The sequence below is a fragment of the Canis aureus genome, chromosome 32 (genome assembly GCF_053574225.1).
Source record: "Canis aureus isolate CA01 chromosome 32, VMU_Caureus_v.1.0, whole genome shotgun sequence".
Classification (NCBI taxonomy): Eukaryota; Metazoa; Chordata; class Mammalia; order Carnivora; family Canidae; genus Canis; species Canis aureus.
Genome location: NC_135642.1, coordinates 32,154,033 through 32,176,738, shown reverse-complemented (window position 1 = coordinate 32,176,738; position 22,706 = coordinate 32,154,033). Strand labels below are relative to the sequence as shown.

The window sequence follows — 22,706 nt, the reverse complement described above, 5'->3', positions numbered from 1 at the left end:
AGAGGCGTTTGTGTCAAGCGCGCCACAGTGACACTGTGAATTATTTAAAACCACACACACACACACACACACACACACACACACCCCTTTAGAGAAGCTGAAATAAATTAACCATGGTAAGTGAATATCCCACTTTAAAATTCCACCTGTGAGTCGAGGCAGCCATTTCTGCTTCAAGCCCATCTGTCTTGTCTCTCTGAGTGACTGGTGCCAGGGCTGTACGTTCACTGTGAGGCTGTCCCCTGCAAGGAGGACTCCTAAACTGGTTGGGGCCACTCTGTTTTTAGCCCTAGGCAACCACCTTTCAGCCAGCTAGTTTTTCCTGAGGCAAAGGAAAGAATCCAGCCAGTGTCCCTATCCCTGTCATGTGTTAAGGAGCGTCAAACATTACCACCCCCCTAAAAATGGGCAGCTCCAATCAAGCTGCCCAGGGCCATGCCTGAATGCTAACCTGGAATGAGGGCGACCTGTACAGGGCCCTTCACACTAATATGGCCCACGTGGCCCATGCTCCTTTGGAAACTTCCTATGTCGGTGGAAATAATGCATAACCTGTGTCAATGCCAGACCACATTGGTCTATTTAGGTTGACCATGTGTAACTTCCCAGGAGAGCTCTGAATTTCAAATTCCTCCACTGCCACCATGAGCCCCACCCATGCCTACCAGAATGTGGGCTCTGACTTTTGATAGGAACCATTGAGCCAACGCAGGTGGGTAAGCGTCAGGTGGCAGGGCTTAAGGACACCACCTACAATTTTTAGTTCCTTCTTTGTGTGAGAATCCAATATAACACCAACCAAGACTGGGTTCGTTAAAAACAGGACAAGAGAACCTAAGGCCCCAACACCAAAACCCAACAGAATCACTGGTTTCTGTGGCTGATCCACATGGGCTTTTGGCCTTCATAGGTGACCCTCTAAAGATGCAGAATAACTGGCAGCAAGGCAGGACTTCCACTCCCCACCCCAAAAGAGAAACTGAATCTGTGATTAGACCTCCTATTGGAAAGAAAACTCCATTTGAAACCACTCATTTTCAGCATACTTCTATTTCTAGGGATTAGGATAAGTCAATCCATAACCATTATGGGATCAAAAGAACAGGGATAGTATCCATATCTCAGGAACACCAGGACACCCTCACTCTATAACCATGGAACAAGGCAGGAAAGAACGTATGGTTGATCTCTCTGAGATCACAAGGATCACCAACAGAAGAATGCTGAATTTGAAAGGGAAGTATCTCAGGCAAAGGCATCCAGGTTTTTCTAATAGGGAACCTCCAACTCCGGAATCTGTATGGGTGCAGCAGTGTGAGCTGTTCCTGACAGCAAAGGGAATCAAGAGGTGCCGTGTGTGGCTCCACGTGGTATGCACACCATTTAAGCTCAAGGTGAGAGCAAATAGTCACTTTCTCTTTCCCAGGCATCTTCTGTAATGCTTTTGTTTCATGCGCTGATTTTGGTGGGATTAAACCTATATAGTCTTAAGTGACACATTTTAATTAATTTCTTAATTACACATCAATCATAGCCAAACCCTGACGTGGTGAGTTATGCCTGGGGCCTCAATTATACAAAGCCACCAGCAGGTAGGTGAGTGGGCCTCCCTAGCTCAGGTGCTCCAGGTAAAACTGGAGCTTGATGCTATGAATCTTAGAGCAATCTGTTTTGGGTGTCAGCTCTTGCACAGGGGGCCTGAGGGAGGTGACTGCTGGCTCCTTACCGTGAGCTCCTGTTTCATGTACTCGATTGTGGCCTCAAGTGCCCGTGTACCTCGGGTGGCCTCGTCCTCCACTGCCTTTACGGTCTTGAGGAGGGAGGTGACATTGGTCACCATCACCTGCATAGGAAGGAGAGGCAGAGAGAAAATGAGGAGCACACTGAGGTCTGCTCCATCCTTTTTGTTCTGGATCTGATTCCATGAGCAAAACTATTGCTAAGTAAGGAAGGAGCTCAGATGCATATGCTTCTGTTATTCTTGTATATGCTTCTCTCACTATGCACTCCCCCTTCCACACTTGCCCCTGACTTGGGGTCCCACTCTACCTTGGCCGCCCCCTTGAGCTGGTACATAGAGGGGTCATCAGCAGGCTTGCTGGCAGCTCCCTTGGTAGCGCCAATCAGATCCGAAAGGGCCTTGGCTACATCTTTGATGGCATTGATCAATACCACCTGAAAGAAAGCAGAGAGTCCAGGTGAGCAGCCCCAGCAGTCACCTACTGGCCTCCCAGAGAGCATATGGCCTGAGGGTCAGGTGGGGGCATCTGGGAGGCAAGGTCTCTATCTTTGCAGCTCTCAAGGCTGCAGCAAGGAAGATTCTCCAGGAGCCACCCCTGAAGATGCTGATGCAAGAGACTCCTAGCCAGTAGGACTGACACTGAGCCAGAATACAGACCCCACGTATACTCAGCATGCTCAAACAGCTCCAGCTGGCAGCTCTGATGACAAGCCTCCTAAGAAAGGATGTAGGCAGCTAACCAGACATCTGGGAGCCGACACCGCTCACCTATACCCTGAGCTGGTAACCAAAAACACGGAGAAGCAAATGCTAGCCTCATACCCTGGCCTGCAGAGCCTCTGTGGCAGCCCGCCTGCACCTCCAGCTCTGGCTTGTAGGATTCTGACTCACTCCACATGAGATGGGCAGATGGGTCTTGTCTGTGTCCAGTGAAAATCCCACTCACTGCTACTTCAGAACCTCTGCGTTTGCTCCTCTCTCTGCCTGGAACCCAGCTCTTCTCTTCATTCAGGTCTCTGCTCACAAATGCAGGTGCTCAGAGACCTTTCCTGACCACCCCCCGCCTGAAATTCTAGCAGCGAGTCTTGTTTTATGGATAGGACTTATTAGTATGTGGAATTACTATCTTCTCCCCCAATGTGGGTGTAAGCTCTAGGAGGGCCAGCCTGGATTTCTGTCTGTTGTGTTTTGTACTCAGGACAGGGCCTGGCATGTCGCAGGCACTCACGATAAGTCACAGAATGACTGGACAAGTGCACACCCTAATGACAATAGAGATAATATGGTAGCTACACTCTAGTAATTGAGCAGAGGCCACAGGCCATCCTTACGGTGTGCAGGACCTGGGGTCTGAAGCACTAGTCATACTTAGGAATGACATGACATGACATACCTTACACGTTTAAGTCTTCTGAACCCCTACTTCTGGAGCAGCAACAATTTCCTCTTACTGAGGGCAGTGTTTCAGTCCTGAGCCATGCATGCCTCCCGTGACTTTGCTTTATCCTCACCACTGCCCTGCCAGGTGGGAGCTACGATGCTCCTGTCCACATTCCCAGGGCCTGGGAGCAGCGGGGCTGAGATTCAGACTCTAGTCAGCATGAGCCCAAGAGTCATGATTTTAACCTTCATACTAGCTTATGCTCTAGGGCTCAGGCTCCTCATGTACAAATGGCATTAGTAGCACCAACCCTATCTCACCACACTGCTGTGAGGGTGACTACATAATGTACATTAGAAACTCCTATGTCCCAGACATCTGAGCAGCAGAGTGACGCTGTGCCTCTGGCCCTCCCACCTTCTCCAGCTCCGTCCTGTGCCTTCTCACGCCCAGGGCACATGGATCCTCTGGCAACCTCTGAACCCACAGGGCAGGTCAGGACATGATGGGGCTCGTGAGGAAGGGCTGATGGGTGTGCACTTCACACTGCCCGATTCTGGCCATCACAGCAGCAGGGAGGTAAAGCAAGTGGAGGGCAGGGGATGGCAAGCCCAGGCTACTGCCAACACCCAGCGTGCACGGTCCTGTCCCTGGTCACTAGGATGTGACTGGAGAGTAGGTACATTTTTGTGAGGGGATATTTTCCACTAGAGGTCACATTAGAAGCTGGGGCTCTAGGACATAACAGAGCATCTGGGAGTCAAGACTCTAAATAATTTGAAACATTTCTTCATGTTCAAAGATTTAAATCCTCCCCCAGCCTGCTCACTCTTCCTAAAGTGGAGCCAGGCTCCCAGAGTATGGATTCCAATCTCACTGAGCATTTTCAAGCTTTGCCTTTCTCCACGGGGGTAAGAACAATATTGTGGGCAGGGAGAGATTTCTGTGAATGCTTCGAATTCCAGGGGGCAGCCAATCTGAGCCTGGATGTTATCAGGGAGAAATCTAGCAGGAGTAGAATGGCCACATGTGGAACATTTCCTCATGGAGCTCTACTCCACTGGAGGACGCTGGGCAGGGAAGGGTCATGGCCACATGGGAGCCAACCTGGTGGCCTTGTGTTAACTATAACAATAACTGTCGTCAACCTGGGCACTGGATGGTAGGCGGCTTCCTGTCCGGTTTTGTCCACATGGGCCAAATGGACAAGTTAACCAAGTGTGGTTTAAGCAGTGACAACAGGTTTTGCCATCTGATGGTGCTAGGATAGACAGAGCAGACGGCTTTTCAGTTCTGCCCCTGGGGATGAGTAGAGCCTATTACCGGGGGCCCTGGCTGGCTCTATGTTCAAAAGGAGCTGACACATCCTTGTTGAGCATCCACTAGGTGCTGGAGCTGCACTGGATGCTTAGCGTTCAAAGATCAGTAACCTGTGGGTGCTGTCCCTGAGGAGCTGGTGGTCCAGGCCGAGGATGAAGGAGTGGGAAGGTAACATCGGTGAAACCGCTAAACCCAAAGCCAAGTTACAGGAGCACAGAGCCCTACCCTACCCCCAGCTCGTCTCTCCCTTCCCCTTCAGAGCCAGACTTCTCAAAGGGTGTCTACACACGCTGGCTTCCTTCCTTTACCCTCATCTGGCCACTCCACATGAAGAGCGCTTGCTAGGGTGGCCAGTGGCCAGCTCTCAGACCTTCAGTTTCTTGACAAGTAGCTGTTTCTCTCCCCTCTCTTAATATCAGGACTCCTGGCTTTCCTCCTACCAGCTGCTGCTGCTTCTCAATCTCCCGAGGAACCTCTTTCTCTTTACTATGGTTTTAAATGGTGGCTTCCTCAGTTCTGCCTTGAACCTCCTTTTCCTCTCAACCCATACTCTTCCTCTTCTGTGGCTGCAGTCACTGTCTGTATGGCCACTACCCCTGCATCCGTATCCCCATGCCTGTGCAGGCTTATGTCCCCTCTCTAGTTCTATCTGAATGGCTCTCTGGCACTGTCCCATGCTGAGCTCACCTTCACCTTCCCGGCCAAGCCCATTCTCCTGCCAGGGAGCCACTATCTACTCATTGACTTTGCTTGAGATGTAGAATCACCCTGGCCCTCTCTCTCTCCCTTATACCTAAATGCTCACTCACTGTGCTTAATTGTCCACCAGTCATTTCTACCACCATGGCTGCCACCACAGTCTGTGCCACTGTCCTGCCCGGATAACTGTTTCCTACCATACTCCAGACCCCAGGCCACCCCCGCACCTACTGTTTATTTCTGGGGTTTCTATTATGCCTTTGGCCTCTTCTGAGGCCTGCTGCAGCACAGTGTCTGTCTACAGGAATGTGAGGGTGATCTGTGTCCCTAGGCCCACCCATACCTGTGTCTCGGGGTCATCAGAGCCCAGGCTGGCAGCCCCCAGCTTGACCACCTCAGCGAGCTGGGTGATGGTGGCTGCTGATGACTGGGCCGCCTGGGCCAGCTTGTCTGGTGTGGACGCAGCCCCTGACACCAGCAGCTTCGTATCTTCCACCAAGGCTTTGGCTGTCTTCAGGATGTTCTCCCTGAGAAGGCAGGAAGGGAGACAAAGGGCAGAGCTTGTCTACTGGTAGTTAGGAAGCAAAGAAATCCTTCCTATGGGATTTTTTGTTAAAGGGCTTTGAAGAACAGAGAGGACAGATTTCCCCTTCCTTATCAGCGTGCTCACTGTCTGTGTAGGAAAGTGCGAAGAGGCAAGGAAAGTCAGCCCCATACCCACATAGTTAATAACAATAAAACTTCAGTGAAAGATTCAGGCCCATCATTCTGGCCCTCTCCTCCCAACCCTGCAGAACTCAACTCCTTTCCTGTAGTTCCCCCCAAATACTTCACAGTTATGGGCAGCTGTGAGGGCCTGTGGGTCATCACCTTGGGTGCGCACCCAAGGGTCCACATCCTAGAATGGGTGACAGCATTAGCAATCTCCTCCCTAGCCCAGCCCTAGGACTGAAGAGAGAGAAAGAAAGGTACCAGACACACGGCAAGGCTATGGGGAGGGCTCTCCAGCACCAGCCTCCAGGAGCAGGGCCTGAAGAGCCAGCAGGCTCAGAACCCCACTCTCCATTTATGTCAAAGTTAAATGGGCCTGTACTGGCCACTCCCACTCCCACAGGGGCTGGAGGCAAATCAGAGCCACATCTCTCTAGCTTGGAAAGTAGAAGATCAAAAAGCTGTCCTCTGCCGGAGCAGGCTGGATTCAGGCTGCCAAAGGCACAAAGCTGGAACATAACTATGTGTTTACAGTTGGCAAAGGGGCTTGTTTTGATTATGTGGTTCACTTTCTCTCCTTGAGCATCTTATTGAAATCAAAATGGTTAACCACATTTCTGGCTCCTGGGTAGACTCCAAAGTCCCATCAGGCCAGCCTGAATCTCTCCTCATCCAGAAGCCCCCAGGATGACCTCCACTCCCATACCTGTGGTCTGCAAAGGTCTCGTTATTCTCTGCATTCAGGGTCCCCGCGGTTGCAAACATGATGGTGGTGTCCAGGTCGGCAATAATCCCAGACACAGCAGTGGCGGCTGTGATACATGCCTGAGTCCCCTTGTTCCCAGCCTGGAGAGCTGATAGCACCAAGGACACCTATAGATAGGGAAGTCAGGGTGAATGGGGGAATGGAGAACATGTAACCCAAAGGTTTTCAGATTCATATATCACTGGGGGGGAAAAAAGCCACTCAAAAATAGAAAAAGAGGGAGTTCTTCTAAACTCATTTATAAAGCCAAAATTACACTGATACCAAAACCAGACAAGGATGCCATAAGAAAAGAAAATTATAGGCCAGTATGCTTGATGAACATAGTACAAAAATCCTCAACAAAATATTAGTGGGCTGAATTCAAGAATACATTTAAAAGGATCATACACAACACACCAGGGATGCAAGGATGATTCCACATGCACATATCAGCCAGTGTGATACACTAATAAAGAATAAAAATCTTATGGTCATTTCGACAGATATAGAAAAAGCATTTGACAAAATTCAATACCCACTGATAATAAAAGCTTTCAACAAAGTGGGTAAAGAGGGAACATGTCTCAATGTAATTAAGGCTCCATATGACAAACCTGCAGCTACCACTATACTCAATGGTAAAAAGCTCAAAGCCTTTCCTCTGGGATTAGGAACAAGACAAAGATCCCCACCCTTGCCACCTTTTTCAACAGAATATTGGAAGCTCTAGTCAGAACAATCAGGCAGTTAAAAGAAAGAAAATGCATCCAAATTAGAAAAGAAGTAAAACCGTCACTCTTTGCAGATGACATAATATATACAGAAAACCCTGAATACTCCATCAAAAACTGTCAGGAAATAATCACTTCTGTAAAGCTGATGAATACAAAATCAATACACAAAAATCTGTTGTGTTTCTATAGTGAATACTGAATTATCAGAAAGAGAAATGAAGAAGACAATCCCATTTATACAATTGCTTCAAGAAGAATAAGACACCTGGGAATACCCTTAACCAAGGTGGGGGTGGGGGGAGAGATTCCAAATGGAGGACTATAAGACATTAAAAAAAGAAGTTGAGGAAGGCACAAATAAATGGAAAGATATTCCACGCTCACAGACAGGAAGGATCAATATTGTTAGAAGTCCATACTACAGAAAGCTAGCTACAGATTCAACACAATCCCCATCAAAATTCCAATGGCATTTTTCATAGAAGTACAATACTGAAATTTCTATAAAACAACTAAAGACCCTGATGAGCCAAAACAATCTTGAGAAAGAAAAACAAAGTTGGTGGTCTCACGTTCCCTGATTTAAAACTGTATTACAAACCTAGAGTAATCAAAACAGTATGGCACTGGCATAAAAACAGACACATAGATCAACAGAGAGCTCAGAAATAAACCCAAGCATATGGAGTCAATTAATTTATGACAAAGGAGCCATGGACACAGGAGAAAGGACAGTCTCTTGAATAAATGATGTTGGGAAAATAACACAGCTATATGTAAAAACAAAACAAAACACAACAATCCAATTAAAACTGGGCAGAAGATCTGAATAGACATTTTTCCAAAGAAGACAAATAGATGGTCAACAGGAACATGAAAAGATGCTCAACGTCATTAAATATCAAGAAAACGCAAATCAAAACCACAATGAGGTATCGGCTCACACCTGCTGGCATGGCTATCATCAAAAAGACAAGTAATAGCAAGTGTGGCAAGGATGCAGTGGAAAGGGAGCCCTCATGTGCTATTGGTGGGAATGTAAACTGGCACGGCCACTAGGGAAAACAACATGGGGGTTCCTTAAAAAATTACCAATAGAACTACCCAATTGTAGTATTGGGTACGTATTTGAAGACAAATTCTAACTCAAAAAGATCTGTACCTCTCTGTTCACTGCAGCATCACTTACAAAAACTAATCAGTAGAAGCAACCTAAATGTCCAATGATAAATGAATAGATAAAAGAAAATATGGTATGGATTATCCAGTAGGATATTATTCAGCCTTAAGAATGAAATTTTGCCATTTGCAGCAACATGGATGGAGCTGGAGGCCATTATGCTAAGTGAAGGAAGTCAGAGAAAGAAATGCTACGTGATCTCTGTCATATGTGGATCCTAACCCCCCCTCCCCCCCAAAAAAAAAAAAACCCAAGCTCATGGATACAGAGAACAGACTGGCAGTTGCCAGAGGCAGGGGATGGGAGTTAGGAGAAATGGCTGAACTTTTCTATTTGAGTGCATCGAACAAAAATTAAAAAAAAAACAGGAGAAAACAAAACTTAACCAACTAATCTCATAGAAAAAGGGATCAGTTTTCTGGTGGGAGGGAAGGTGTGGATCAAAGTTTAAAACATAAACTTTGTTACAAAATAAGTACTAGGGATATAGTGTACAACATGGTGACTACAATTAACTTTCATATATGTCACACAGCAGTGTTAAGAGTAAATCCTAAGAGCTCATCATCAGGAACAAATATATATATATGTATTTTGTATCTACGTGAGATGATGGATGTTAACTTATTGTGGTAACCAGGTGTAGTAACACGAAAGGAAATTATCACGCAGTAGATGCTAAACTTAATACAGTTTGCCAATTAGATCTCAAAACCAGGGGAAAAAAGTGAAAAGCTAACCAAAAGTGAATTTTCTCTCAGGGACTCAATACAGCTGATGGGTTAACACATATTTTGGTGTCAATATGTCAGGCTGAGTACCAGCATTATCATTTGCTGGCTAAACAACTTTGGGCAAGCTGTTTGACCTTAGTTTTCTCATCTATAATATGGGGATATTATTTCTTGCCTATCAGGGTTGTTGGGAGGAATAATGGGGGGGGGGAGGGATGTTTATCAGCTCTCTAGCACTGCATAAAGTAAGTGATCAGTAGAGAGCAGATACTTTTTTATTTTTTTTAAGATTTTATTTATTATTCATGAGAGACAGAGAGAGAGGCAGAGACACAGGCAGAGAGAGAGAGAGAGAAGCAGGCTTCCCACAGGGAGCCCAATGTGGGACTCGATCCTGGGATTCCAGGATCATGCCCTGAGCAAAAGGCAGGTGCTAAACTGCTGAGCCACCCAGGGATCCCCAAGAGCAGATACTTTTAATAGGATTACGTTCCTGAGATCACAGAGAGGTTTTGGCTTCTGTGAAAGGCGTGGCCATCTCTGCCCCCTCTAATCAGATTTTCTCTAGAACAGCCTTCTGTGACTACTCATCATTCCTGTCCTTGATTGCTTCTTGACTGGAAATTCTTCAGGGTGGACCCTATCATGGCTAGAGCCCAGAGTGTACCTGTGTATGTCACCTCTCTACCCTAACACTCCCTTGAGCTATCACCAGGCACTAAATAATAATTTGAGTGACCTGAGAGTCCAGCAAGTTGACTGTATTCACTTCAGTGACTTCCACGCTAGAAACCCTTTCCTTTTTTTTTTTTTTTTTAAATTATTTATTTATTTATTCATGATAGAGAGCGAGAGCGAGAGCGAGGCGCAGAAACACAGGAGGAGGGAGAAGCAGGCTCCATGCCGGGAGCCCGACGTGGGACTCGATCCGGGACCAGGCGCTAAACCGCTGAGCCACCCAGGGATCCCCTAGAAACCCTTTTCTGCCACCTGCCACCCATCACCTCCTCCAGAACACCCTCACTGTTCCTAGAGACACTTCCTATAACACAAAGCTAACTCCACCACACCTGTGGGTACAATTTTCCCCTGCTGTCAAGGGAAAATGAGCTCCCTGCACAACCAGTTCAACTTCTCTGGCCTCCCACCACACTCTTGCCACATCAACCAACTCCTTACTTCCCCAAATATCCCCCTCCTCTCTTGCAGTCTGCCCCTGCCTGTTCCCCAGCCACCAACCTACTCATCCTGCAAAAGCCGGCTCAAAGTCTCCACTGTCCTCATCCAGAAACACAGCTGTGCTTCCTGAGGGTTCCACAGCACTGTCCCTGCCCTCAGGACAGCCCATTTAGCATGGGTTAAAACAGCATGCTTCTGGCTAGTGACTGGAGACTGAGTCTGGAGACAGTCTGGAGCTGTCATATTCATCTGTGTGTGCACACACCCACCATTCTTGACTATGGCTGGCCCAAAGAAGAGTCTGAAAATACTTCTTGAATGCACTGTTTAAAAACACACTGACCAGGATGAGGATTTACAGCCTCAGTGAGAGGCACATGGTTTGTATGTTCTCTTCTTCCTGTGCTGCTCAGATCTCAGCAGAGGTGGTGGACACAGCCTAGCAGGCCGGGCAGAGCGCCCACCTCCTGAGCACCTGCTATGTCTCAAGACTAGCCCACAAGGATTGGTTCCTCTTCCTCATTTGCCTGATCCTCCTTCCCAGAGTTAAATGCCACTATGTCCCACCAGGAAGAGTCGGGATGGTACAGAGCTGGCCTGGGAATGAAGTATCCAGTTTCTGGAAAGAATTCCCAGAGGACAGGTGACAAAGGCCAAGACAAGTAATCATGAATCTGGGAGGAACGTTCTGAGCCAGACTGGAAGAAAGAGAATTAATTCAGAAACAGTGTCCTGCCTGCTACAAAAGGCATGCAAGTCAGTGTACTGAGCAGCGACTAGGCCCTAGGGGATGAGGACACAAAGGTGAACATGTCAAGGGGATCACGGATGGTGGGAAGTTATAGACACAAACAAGCCATGTAAGACACACCAGGTAGAGATGAGAGGACAGGAGCACGTAGCAAGAAAACACTGAAATGGTTGAGTCTGGCCAGCCCGATTCCCTGCCTGTGAGCCACCTCCAAGTGTCCTACGTCAGGGACCATCTGCTGGGACAGGCAGGAAGACTGAGAACAGCTCAGGGGGATCATGTTGCTTGGTTCCACTGGCCAACACCATACAGCCTGGACCCCCCGCCTCCCCTCCTTTGGGTGCCAGCTCCGAGGTCTTCCACAGGGGAACTTGGCCAGGGTAACTTCAACAACAAGGAAGGGCTTTGAAAGGAGGGAGAGATTCCTCCAGCGGAGAGATTGATTTCGTCCTCCTGTGCTGTCCCAAGGAGGCCTGGGCGGTCCTGTGGGCCGTGGAGATGGCCAGACGTCGCTCAGCTTTGGCGAGGGATCACATATAGAGCAGCGTCTGTAAGGCAGCTGCCAGGTGAGGGGACCCCTGTTGCCAGCTTCTAAACAGGGAAGAGCTCTATGTCCTGGGAACCTGAGTGAAGGGAGGGAAAAGCCAGCAAAGCACAGAGGCTTCAGCCTGCACTCCGAGCTGCCTGCACAACAGTGGTCCTGAAAAAGGACTCGGGGAACTAAGCAAAGCAGGAGAGGAGTACACTTCAGGGGGTGAGGGTGGGGAGTGTAAGGCAGCCATGGGAATCAAGGGACGACGAGAACTGGCTTTCTCCAGCAGGGAACCCCGTGGGAGAAGAGTGTCAGAGATGGTTTACAGAGAACAGCAGCTAGGATCTATATAATACACAGTCTGGCACTGTGCCAAGCACTTTTACACACATCACCACATTTCATTCTCACACCCCAGGGGCCAGGCATTGTATTTCTCTGTGCTCATTCTGCAGATGAGGGCATCGAGGCTAGGAAGGGTGAAGTCAGTTGAACCCCTAGACCCCACGCACAACACTGTGGGATTCTCTCCAACAGTTGCTGCTAGAGATCAGCAACCTCCAGCCTGTCCCTGCTCTTTTAACCAAGGTGCCGTGTGACTTCGGGCAGAAGTCCTCCCCCCACTTCACAGTCTGTTCTGGGAGGAAGGTTATTACACCAACAGAACTTCAGGCCCTTCTTAGTTCCCAGGAACTGGGAGCTTCCCTGAGAAGGAAGCTCAGGGGACTAGTGTCATAAGGGGTAGCAAGGAGGGGCTCCTGGTGCTCATGTGACTTTGATTCCAGTCCTGTCCAGTCTGTCTGCAGGAAAGTCCACCAAGGAGGTGTACCACAAACCAGGGCCCTGACTTTTATGGGATGGTCCCTCTCATGTTCTGAATTACCCCAGCCCCCTGAGGTGCCCCCTCCCTGGGGAATCTCTGCGTGAGGGAGGAGACCACCAGACCCGACTGGATCCATTTGGGATTGGCTTCCTGCTTCTGTCCCTGCCCTGGGGCTGCTCCTTACCTTCTCTGTGACTGCGCGGGCACACTCGATGAGCTCCCTTTTGGTGTAGCTGTCTGTGGGGCATATCTGGAGCGCCCCCGCCTTCTGCACCAGGAAGATACAGCCGTGGCCCAGGTCTTGCACACGAGTGCGAATCTGGAAGCCGATCTGTGGAGGCAAGCCCAGGGTGGGGAGGGAGAAGCATGATGGATTCTTACCATTGAGGTCTCCCCTGTGTGGAAAATTTTCTCCACGTCCTATGGGAGCCTGGCTAGGAAAATCCCACTGCTCTGGGGAGTCTGTGCTTGCTGGAGTATGGAATTTGGTTGATTTGACTTCCCTTTTTAGAGCCTGTAAAATGCCCAGAGTCCCCAGGAAGCAAGCCTGTGTCTCATCATCCTAGCCTAATGCCTTTCTGATATTTGTTACTTTTCCTGGTATATTGTTTACTTGTATCCGGAGCCACCTGACAGAAATGGTAGTTAGATGAACTGGGGGTGGGGAGGGATAATTATTATTCATTCATGCATTTATTGAGTCCCTACTGTGTGTCAGGGCCTCTTCGAAGCAGGGATTGCATTTACTTTCATTTTTTTCTGCACCCAGCCCTAGAGTAATTAGAAGTTGAAAACATAAAGCTTTTGTAAGCAGCATAAAACATTCAGATTCCTGCAAAATTGTTATGTTTATAATAACACCCCCTTCTTCAGCTGTGTCCCGTGGTGAGGGCCAGCATGCTGGGCCCAGCCTTCCTATCAGGCCAGGTTAAGTTTTCCTTAAAAAGCTACATTTTTAGAGCTAAAGGCTCAGCAGGCACGCATTCTTTTAATGACCCCTGGGGTGTGTGATTATAAAAGGTATTTTGCCTAAAAGAACCCAAATGAGCTCCACTATGGATCGGCTGCCAGCTGTCTCTTTAAGGCATAATAAATTCCACCTTCCCAAAGTTTGCATTCCTTTTGCTGTTTCACATTAATTTTCATTTTGGTTTGATCAATACGGCTGCCATAAATAATCTGTCCTCCAGCCCAGGTAAGCAACTAAAAAAACACCTTAAGCTTTAAGTTAGTAAATGTTATTTCCTAAGACTCCATGATAGCAAGAAGCTGTGGCTTCTCCTTCCAGTAAATACCAAGAACAGCTACTAAGATCTCAGGTATGTTGAGTAAAAGCTGGGAGATCTAAATTGCTTAGGTGCTATCTTCCAGCATCATCTGATTTGAGTTCAAGGCAGGGCAGTCTTGGGGTAGTGAAAGGTGCTGCAAATGTTAGCTCTGTTATTGAAACACCTAATACTTTAGTGAAAAAAAGTAATTCCCCAAGGCCCAAAGGATGCTTAAATTCACTTAAAAGAAAATTTTCCTGGTTCAGAAGGTGGAGCTTTGCCTGTTTTGGGGTGCTGCCCAAGCTTCACAATCAGGGAGGACTGCTTGTGGACCACCTCCATGTGGAATACAACACGAGGATCATACAAGCTGGCAGCTCTGCAAACCAGCCCACCACTGAGGAGGGGAAAGGCACTCCAGTTCAGCCACCCATCAGCACAAAATGTAGCTATTTGTTGGGCATGTCTGCTGGCTTAAACACAAGGCTTAAACACAAGTTGAAGCAGGGGGATGCTCCATGAAGGCTGAAAACTAAACCTGGCTATTAAGGCTTTTCAGATCCATGTACTTTAACTCCACACACTTGAGGGTCAGAGCTAATCCACAGGCAAGGGTTGCATGTCAAGATGACCATAGATAGGTCTCTAAATGGCAGGCATTGCTGGGAAAGCCAGGTACGGGGCACTGAGAGGAAGAAACAGAATTTCAAAATAAACGTGACCTCACTAGTTCAACCTCCTCACTGATAGATGAAGAAATGGTGCAGGCTCAGAGAAGTGATGTGATTGGCCCAAGATCACACAGCCAGTGCCTGGCAAAGCCAGATGAGAACCCAGGTTGCTCCTACCAGCACAGCGTTCCACCCATCAGATCACTGTTTACTAACTTCATTTTTTCACCACTTAGCATCAGTACCACCCTCTACTCTCCCATCACCAAATCTCTCATGGAAATGCAACATGTAAAATTGATATAATTTGTTATTAGTATACCCTTCTTCTATGAGCTAAAATTTACATCATTGGCTCCATAAACAGTCAATGAGACTAAGTGAATCAAAGTTTAAAAGTTGGGTTCAGGGATCCCTGGGTGGCACAGCGGTTTGGCGCCTGCCTTTGGCCCAGGGCACGATCCTGGAGACTCAGGATTGAATCCCACATCAGGCTCCCGGTGCATGGAGCCTGCTTCTCCCTCTGCCTATGTCTCTGCCTCTCTCTCTCTCTCTCTCTCTCTCTCTGTGACTATCATAAATAAATAAAAATTAAAAAATTAAAAAAAAAAAAGTTGGGTTCACAAGACTTATAGAGCCTTAGCCACTGACTCGTTTCTGTATTTTGCTTTGGCTGCAGTGTTGAGAAAATCCTGTTCTGTGTATAAAGCAAACAAGAGCAGCTTTCCTGTAGCCCTCTGACCGTAGCAGAGAGCAGCTTATCAGCCTGAGGTCTACATAAAACCACCCAGGGGTTCATGGTAAGGTGCCAGTAGGCTCCCAATGGCTTACTATGTGGCTCAGCCCAGAGTTTATTAAAAAACACACACAGATTTCCCTAATAGTTTCAGAAAGAGTTGTTTAAAAAAGTGAGCCTTGAGTCAAATGTGCAGAACTTCCAAAGCGCCTCCCTGGGTCAGGGCTCTGAAGAATAAGGTGGGAAACCCCTGTGCTAGGAAGGACCAGGCTGAGAACATTCTCTGTGTCCCACTTCTGCTCCCTGCTTGGAACCACGCCTGGACTTCCTGTCTGCGCAATGGTGGGCACTGGGGTAAGCACAGGCCTCTTAAATCACTCTCATCTGGAGGTGCAAGGGAGAAGGGACCTGCTGCCGCCAGGTCTCAAGCCTGAAACCTATGGGCAGACAGGACATCCTCCATGACATCCTCAAACTTCTCAGCCCCCTTGCAAGAGGCCTTGCTATGAAAAACACCTCAACATCCTGGTGCTCAGCCCCTTCCTTGGAGGGGACACCATGCACGCAGCAAAGGATCCTATAAATGCTTGTGGAGCTGGGACAGTGGTCATTATGGAGGAGATTCCAATTAGGAAGCACAAAGATTAGCACCAGCAAACAAGGGTATAAGCCTAAGATAAAGCAACAGTTGTACAAAGCCTTTGGGGTTCTTGGCCAACCCAGGGCTTGGTCCTGGTGTCGAGCCTGTGCCAGAAGGTAATCACACAATTACCTTCTTGGTGCCCGGAGGCCTCCATGAGGTTTGGCTATGCAACCCTCCTATGTGCTTGGCTGTGCAGTCCTATCAGGACAGCCACATGGGAGGGCATCATGAAGGGCATGTTGAAACAGGCTTCACTTATTTTCACTAAGAGGGGCGAACACAACAGGCAGGGGCGGGATCTCAGGATGCCAGCCCCACCTCTGCTCTCAGCCCTTCACCCACAGGGGCAGCACCGGCAGCAGAAAGGCCCATGGGTCCTACTGCTGGCCCAGCCCCCTTCCTGGCCACCAACTCCCTGGGTGAGCTGGCTAACCTCCTCTGTTCCTTCATCTATGAAATGGGACAGAACCTGCCCTACGACCCAGGGCTGATGGACCAAGTGAAAGGTTATATGTGAACACATCTCAAAGTAGAAAGTGCCAGGTGAACGTTCACTGCTGTGACGAGAGGCAGCCTGCTGAGGAAAAAGCAGCACAGTCTGTGATGCCCTGGGTTTGAATCCTGATGTTGCTATGTTTCCTTATTTACTCACTCGAAACTTCACTTATTCCAGAAAGTTATTTCAAGTGGCTTCCACACTGACTCTTGTAGCTGGGTGGCCTTGGACAGTTTAAACTTCCTGAGCCTCAGTTTGCTAACCTGGGAAATGGGGAAGAAAAAGGATCGTACGGCTGTGAGGGTAATGGGCTAGCACCCAGCACGGACCTGATGCGTTGTATGGACTTGAACATCTCTATTATTCTTTATCATGGGTACATGGGCTAGCTAAGGGGAGGCGCTTAAAGGGGACAACACAAGCAACACACTCTACTGCAACTTCCCAGAACATTCTATACTGCTGGAGGAACATCTGAGAAAGGGAATGCATTTTTAAGTCTGCCAATGAAAAGGTAAAGGCTTTAAAAACAAGAACTTCTCAAAAAAAACAAAAAAAAAAACCAACAAGAACTTCTCAAAGTGACACTAAGTTTCTCAGCAAATCTGACCAGCCCCCAGGGTGACTGGACTTACCACCAGTGTGTATTATAAAGGAATGTTGCTCAGAGACATTCGACTTGGGGTTTTAAATTGGTGACTGCAGCAAAGCATGACTCGAGCATCAAGAAAAACCCTCAACTCCCTTCTTGCCCAAATAAAAGTAAAATGGGCATCGTCTCCTGGTTTTATGCCTTGGGGGGAAATTGCAAGTCTGGCCTTTATGAAGTTTTGCATCAAGTTTCAACTGGAGGAGGTCTCAGAAATTCAGATTGTCTTTACTGCTGCAAACTAAACAAAACGTACAAATTTTTCTCAGGCTCTCAAAACAATCACATCTGAAACCCGGTCAAATATCATTTGCCTGGAGAGTTTGTGAATACTGAACAGGCAATAGTGGACGCTGGCTGACGGGCTTTACATTTCTCCTTTGGGAAAAAAAAAAAAAAAGGAAAGAACCACGAGTGCACAACAAAAACAGGCCATCACTTGCCACCTACAAAAAGTGTGTCTTGGAGCGGAAAGTTTTAGAGAATTCTAGTGTAGACACCCATCTCATTTTTGGGAAAAGGCTGTGGTTTTTGCCACAGGCTCTTGACAAATAGTCCTGCCAGCTTTGAAGACATGCAGTATTACAAGTGGTCACAGTAGAGTTCCCTTGGAGACAAAGCTGTAGTCACTAGATCTTTCCCCCCAGCATTTATATTTAGCCCTTATGGCTCACAGGATCTACATTTCCCTCTTTTTAAAAGAAGAACAGTGATTTTAGATTGTGCAGTTGCCTAAGGGTTTTAAACTTTCCTGAAGAAAGTAGTTTTCACAATGATGTTAACGGGGGTTTGAGTTCTCCATGGCAAAAGCAGCAGATAAAGCTCCTGCTTGATGTTCAGAGGGCAGAGCTAGTGCCTCTCCTGTAATTGTCACATTCTGGAAAAGACCAGAATGCTGACTCGGTAGAGCAGCCTGCAGGACTGCAGCAAGGGAGCAGCTTCTTATTTGCCCTGGACAGAAATACTTTCACATGCTGTGATGTGGGGCCCTCTTGGATAGAAAACTAATTCCACAGTCTTGGAATAAAAAACTACATTGCTTTAGGGATCTCCCCAACCTTCTCAGTTTTCTCCTAAATATCTGTCTGGCAAATGCACACAAAGAATTTTCCTTAGCAAGCCACTGGTAATTTTATATTCTCTCTGCCCCTTTTTTTGCTCCAGGTCACACTACTCTTGTGTCTGGAATGTAAAATATAACTCAGGACACAATGGTGTAAAGGGAGAATCTTAATGAAAACGTCAGCTGCTACAAACACTGGGCCAGGAACTAAAGTAATTTTGTGCTGTGCTTTCAGTGATACCTTTTCTTTCCTGGCTGCCCTGGCAATATTTCGTATTATGCTTCATGGTCTGGGTTGCAGGAAGAATATCTGCTTGTTTCACACACAGGCTAGGGAGCTCTGAAGAACTCAGATGTGGAAAGGTCTCCATGGATCAGGGGCCTCCTCACTCAGTAACTCAGGTCGGGCAACATCTGAACCCACCAGACGGCCATAGATTCCATTTTTAAAGATTTCTGGAAACAGATCTAAATCTTGCCAACAGCCTCTTTGTTTTTTCAGTCCCACAAGCCTAACACTTCTTCCTTTTGTCCAAACTGTTCCTTCCTGTAATGTAAGTTCCCTTAGGCTTGTTTAGGAGATTCAAAATTACACAGAATGCTGATATGTGTGGAGGGGGTGTGTGCTGATTTTTCTTTCGGGGTAGTGACTTAACAGACTCATTACAAACACAGTTTTTCATGCTGCAGCCTAAATACTCAATGGAACTAAAATCTACAAGTGCAGGCACTGTTAGAAACCTACGTCATCCCATGCTAGATATATATGTATGCAAGTGCATACATATGAAACTCCTGTTTACATGCGTTGTTATGACATGTGTTAGCAAGTGATTTTGTTTTGGGTCATTTCTGCATTATCTCTGGGGGTCTTTGTGAAGACATGCTTAGAATGCACTCCTGGCAGACAGAGCACTAAGTGACCTGGGAACACAGACTGTCACAAGCTGTCTACTTCATTTGGGAGTATCATAAACAGGATTTGTGCTTAATAAAAGGCTCCCTGAATGTCACAGAATGCAGTTACCTTCATCTTCCCAGTGTCCCTGCCATCTGCTCCACTATTCTTTATTACAGACTGAGCTCTGTGTCTCTAAGGAGTCATACGGTAGCTCAGCATGGACACCTTCTGCGTGCTAACACTGGCACGGCTGTGATTGGCCATGCACAGCTCCAGCCAGCCTGTTTGCTTCCCAGTGGACCACTTGATTACTCAGGCATATCGGATGTGAAAGGGGGCTCTTAGAAAGTGGCCTCTGGGATTAAACTTTTGCCAAATGACTCTTATGGGTGTAGGCATTCTAAGCAAAGTCTATGTTTGGCTGCTAAGGAAAGCGAGTTTAGGGAAGGCAGGTAGGTGATAAAGAGGAGTCTACAGGAGATGTGGAGGAGGGGGACAGTTTGTAAAAAGCCACCAACAGTAGTCAGGCAAGATTTTGGGTCTCAAATGTAGGCAATCCAGCCCTTTCTCAGATGGGGCAGTGAAATTTCTTTTTTTTTTTTTGGCAGTGAAATTTCTTACTTGGCTCTTCCAATACTGCTGTGAGCCTTTGGAAACCAGGAAAATCACTGAGGAGGAGGATGTGCCAAGCAAGAAGAAGATGGCAGCGTGTGTTCTGCCCTGGGAGTCAGGCGATGGGCTGGGAGACAGGTAACCGGGCTGACCGCTCTGAACAGAGGGTGTCTGTCTGAAAGCCCGCTTCCCCAGATGGACCTGTTGGCCTCAGAAAGGACAGTGAGCCCTGAGCACAGCCTGGGGCTACTGGGTCTGAACCTGGTTTTAGCTATCAGGCTGGAATCTTCTAGGGTGGAGCTAAGCTATGAAGAATCCCCCGGGAGTGGGTACCAGTGTGCATGTGCTTCTCAAGACAGGGGCTTATGGTGGCAGACCTCCTCTGGTTCCGCCGTGGCTGCCGCCATCTGGCCCTGGAGGGCCAGGTGCCCATAGTCACTGGTCATTTGTGAAGCCAGTCCTCCCAACTCCTCCGGGTTAGTAACCGACTTAGTCATCTGGAAAAAGAAAACAAGCAAGACACACACACACACACACAACACAACACACACACACACACACACACACAGAAAAAAGCATGAGAACCATGTGTTAATACCACTGGAAGCCAAAGGGTTTCATTCACTTTTAAGCTCTGGGCTTGCATCTGGGGCTGGACATGGGAGAGGGCAATTCAAGCAAAGCCCATGCTGCAACGTGCACAACAGGCCAGGGCCCCTCTCGGGCCAGCAGGTCCTGGAGGGGCCAGTGGGTGACATGCTAGGCTCAGGCTGAGTAGACCTCCCCCCAACAATGGTCCACCCTCGGGGATAAGTGCGGCAGCCCCAGCCCTCCTGGCCCCGAGGGTCACCAGGAGACTCCCCTAGGGAAGTGCAGGGGGCGTGAGCCCTGGGCAGGGCACATCCCTGGTCATGTGCTTCTGCAGAGAGCTGACCTGGTCTCTGGGAACCCAGAAGCAGATCCCACATGGGCAAGACAGCATGAGGATAAGGCCTTTAAGGAAATCTTGACTGAGAAGTAAGGGGTGAGCCCAATGTCTGGGTGGAAGATATTCTGAGAATACAGCTTTGTAGTAAGTTTATACCAAAGGATGACAAGGGTTCAGCCACAAATTTGGTTAAGAGTACACTGTAGCCTAAACGGTCCAGCTCTTTTCATTCTTAGGAAGTTCAGTTTTTTCCACCTGCTTCATAGAAAAACTTACCTAAATTTGTTCTACCTAACTAACACACCAGTTTTTAGTTTTTCTTTGTCCTCTGACAGAACGTCTCTCAGTGCTCCCAACAGCAGTTTTAACTGCCACCCAGAAAGGTGTCCTCGATCCTTCTGAGTAAAAGACTTCTCCCCTGCTGCACTTCTTCTCTTTCTTGGTGGCATTAGAAGACCTTGACTTTAAAGGGCTTAAAAAAAAATATTTTAAATGGCTCCATATCCACTAAGGCTGGATGAGGATGGGTAGCAGTCTAAGGCATGTTTGCCAGGAAATGTCACAGGCTTTCAGGCTTAGGTGTAGGTTCCCAAGGAACACATGCTGAACCCTGAGAGACAGAGAGGCTGCACCTTAGAGCTGCTTCATTTGCACCCTGCCATGGGGAGCACAGCGATTCTGGGGCATCCTGAAGTGGCGATGGGGATCCTTGCCAACTCAGGGTCTGGGCCAGCTAAACTAAGAGCAGCCATGTAGCCCCCAGTGGGGCTACTAAAGAGAATGGACCTGCTGAGAACCTAGGCCAGGAGATGTTCTAGAAACAGGATGAGGCCACTCAAAATATTTTCATCTCCTGCTACGCTGTGCTCCCTGCTCAGAAGACTTGGCACTGCAGGTCTGCCTGATTTGACCTGTGCCTTGTCCCGGAGCCCCCTGAGCAGTACCAGCTTGGGCCTGATTCCAGCTCTTTGAGTCACTGAGATGGGCACTGCTCCTATTCCTCTTCCCAGCCCAAATCCTATTAAGCAACAATGAGCCTGGCATGATCACAGAGTTTCTAAGGAGGAGTAGCAGCAGCCAGGGAAGCCTTTGTAGTCCAAGCTCAACCTCTAGTGGACACATGACTACATGACAAAATCATCCCGAGGTGCTGGCCGGGTGGGGCAGGAAACACGCCACGGCTTAGTCTGGTGGTCCCTCCAGCTGGGAGGCTACTGAATCTCTCAACTCAGGCTCACGTGGCAGCAGCAGAGAGGCAGCTTCCAAAATTTTATTCCATGACATCTGAGCCTTGGAAGGTCATGAGGAACTTTCTTACTATGTACTCCTATTTATTCTTTGAGGACACCTTTTGTACAACTTTTTAACACATCAGAAGCATTCTCTCTCAATGCCATTTGTACCTAAGATGCACATGATACAATTCTAATGGCAATATATTTTAGCCAAAAAAAAAAAAAAAAAAAAAGGATGTTGAAAATTGCCTCCAAAGGTTTCATGTCTTCTGTTGTCAGAGATATTATCTTTATGTAATCATGCTGTTTCATTTTGCCTAAAAGACAACCTTACTGTCCAAGTACTGTAACTTGATTCCATTAGACAATCTCTGTTCTACCCCTACATCTTCTTTTGTATTATAACTTTTTAGAAACACCTCAAGTCCTTTGTGAGGTGAATAGGATTTTTTCTTTCCCCTTACGTCCAACTTCCTTCTCATTTTCTCTCCTTCCTTTGTTCGCCTATCCTCATGACCAAGTTACAATTATCTGTAATTCCCTCTTGCAGCTTTTCCATGAAATGGGAGCTCCAGTGGACAGGGTTGTCTAGGCCACAGGCAGCCAGAGAGACCACAGATAAAGGACAGAGCTGGGACCCAGAAGGAACTAGAAACACGGGGTAGACTCTCTCCAACACAGACCCCAAATTGAAGACTCAGTGGTGGTACTATTGGACACCAGGGCAACCGACAGTGGGTGGGGCCACTCTTTTCCTCTTACCATTTCCTGAGCTGTCACCGCAATGGCTTTGGAGTATTTAACCACAGTCGTCTGATAGTCGACAAATGTTCCCTTTGGTTCTGGAGGAGTGCCTTCATCCAGCTACAGAAGAGAGAAAAATGAACCCACAAGTCAGGAGAGGACAGTTGAAGTGTGGGCTATATTTATTAGGATTGGGAACTTTGAAAAATGGAGATGCCCACAGAATT

General features: G+C 47.7%; 1 protein-coding gene across 5 annotated transcripts in view; it reads right to left on the bottom strand.

Annotated features, from left to right (window-relative positions):
* TLN2 (talin 2) overlaps nt 1–22,706 on the bottom strand; it is a 426,778-nt gene that overhangs the window by 39,816 nt on the left and 364,256 nt on the right. For 4 of the 5 annotated variants that reach the window (XM_077881335.1, XM_077881336.1, XM_077881339.1 and 1 more), the window contains 7 exons: nt 22,498–22,599; nt 19,950–20,069; nt 12,718–12,864; nt 6,559–6,725; nt 5,485–5,668; nt 2,050–2,175; nt 1,727–1,843 (listed from right to left, as the gene is read on the bottom strand). In XM_077881335.1, coding sequence (XP_077737461.1) covers nt 1,727–1,843; nt 2,050–2,175; nt 5,485–5,668; nt 6,559–6,725; nt 12,718–12,864; nt 19,950–20,069; nt 22,498–22,599 — 963 coding nt within the window. The remainder of the gene's footprint in view (nt 1–1,726; nt 1,844–2,049; nt 2,176–5,484; nt 5,669–6,558; nt 6,726–12,717; nt 12,865–19,949; nt 20,070–22,497; nt 22,600–22,706) is intronic. The other variant, XM_077881341.1, reaches the window with a different exon arrangement.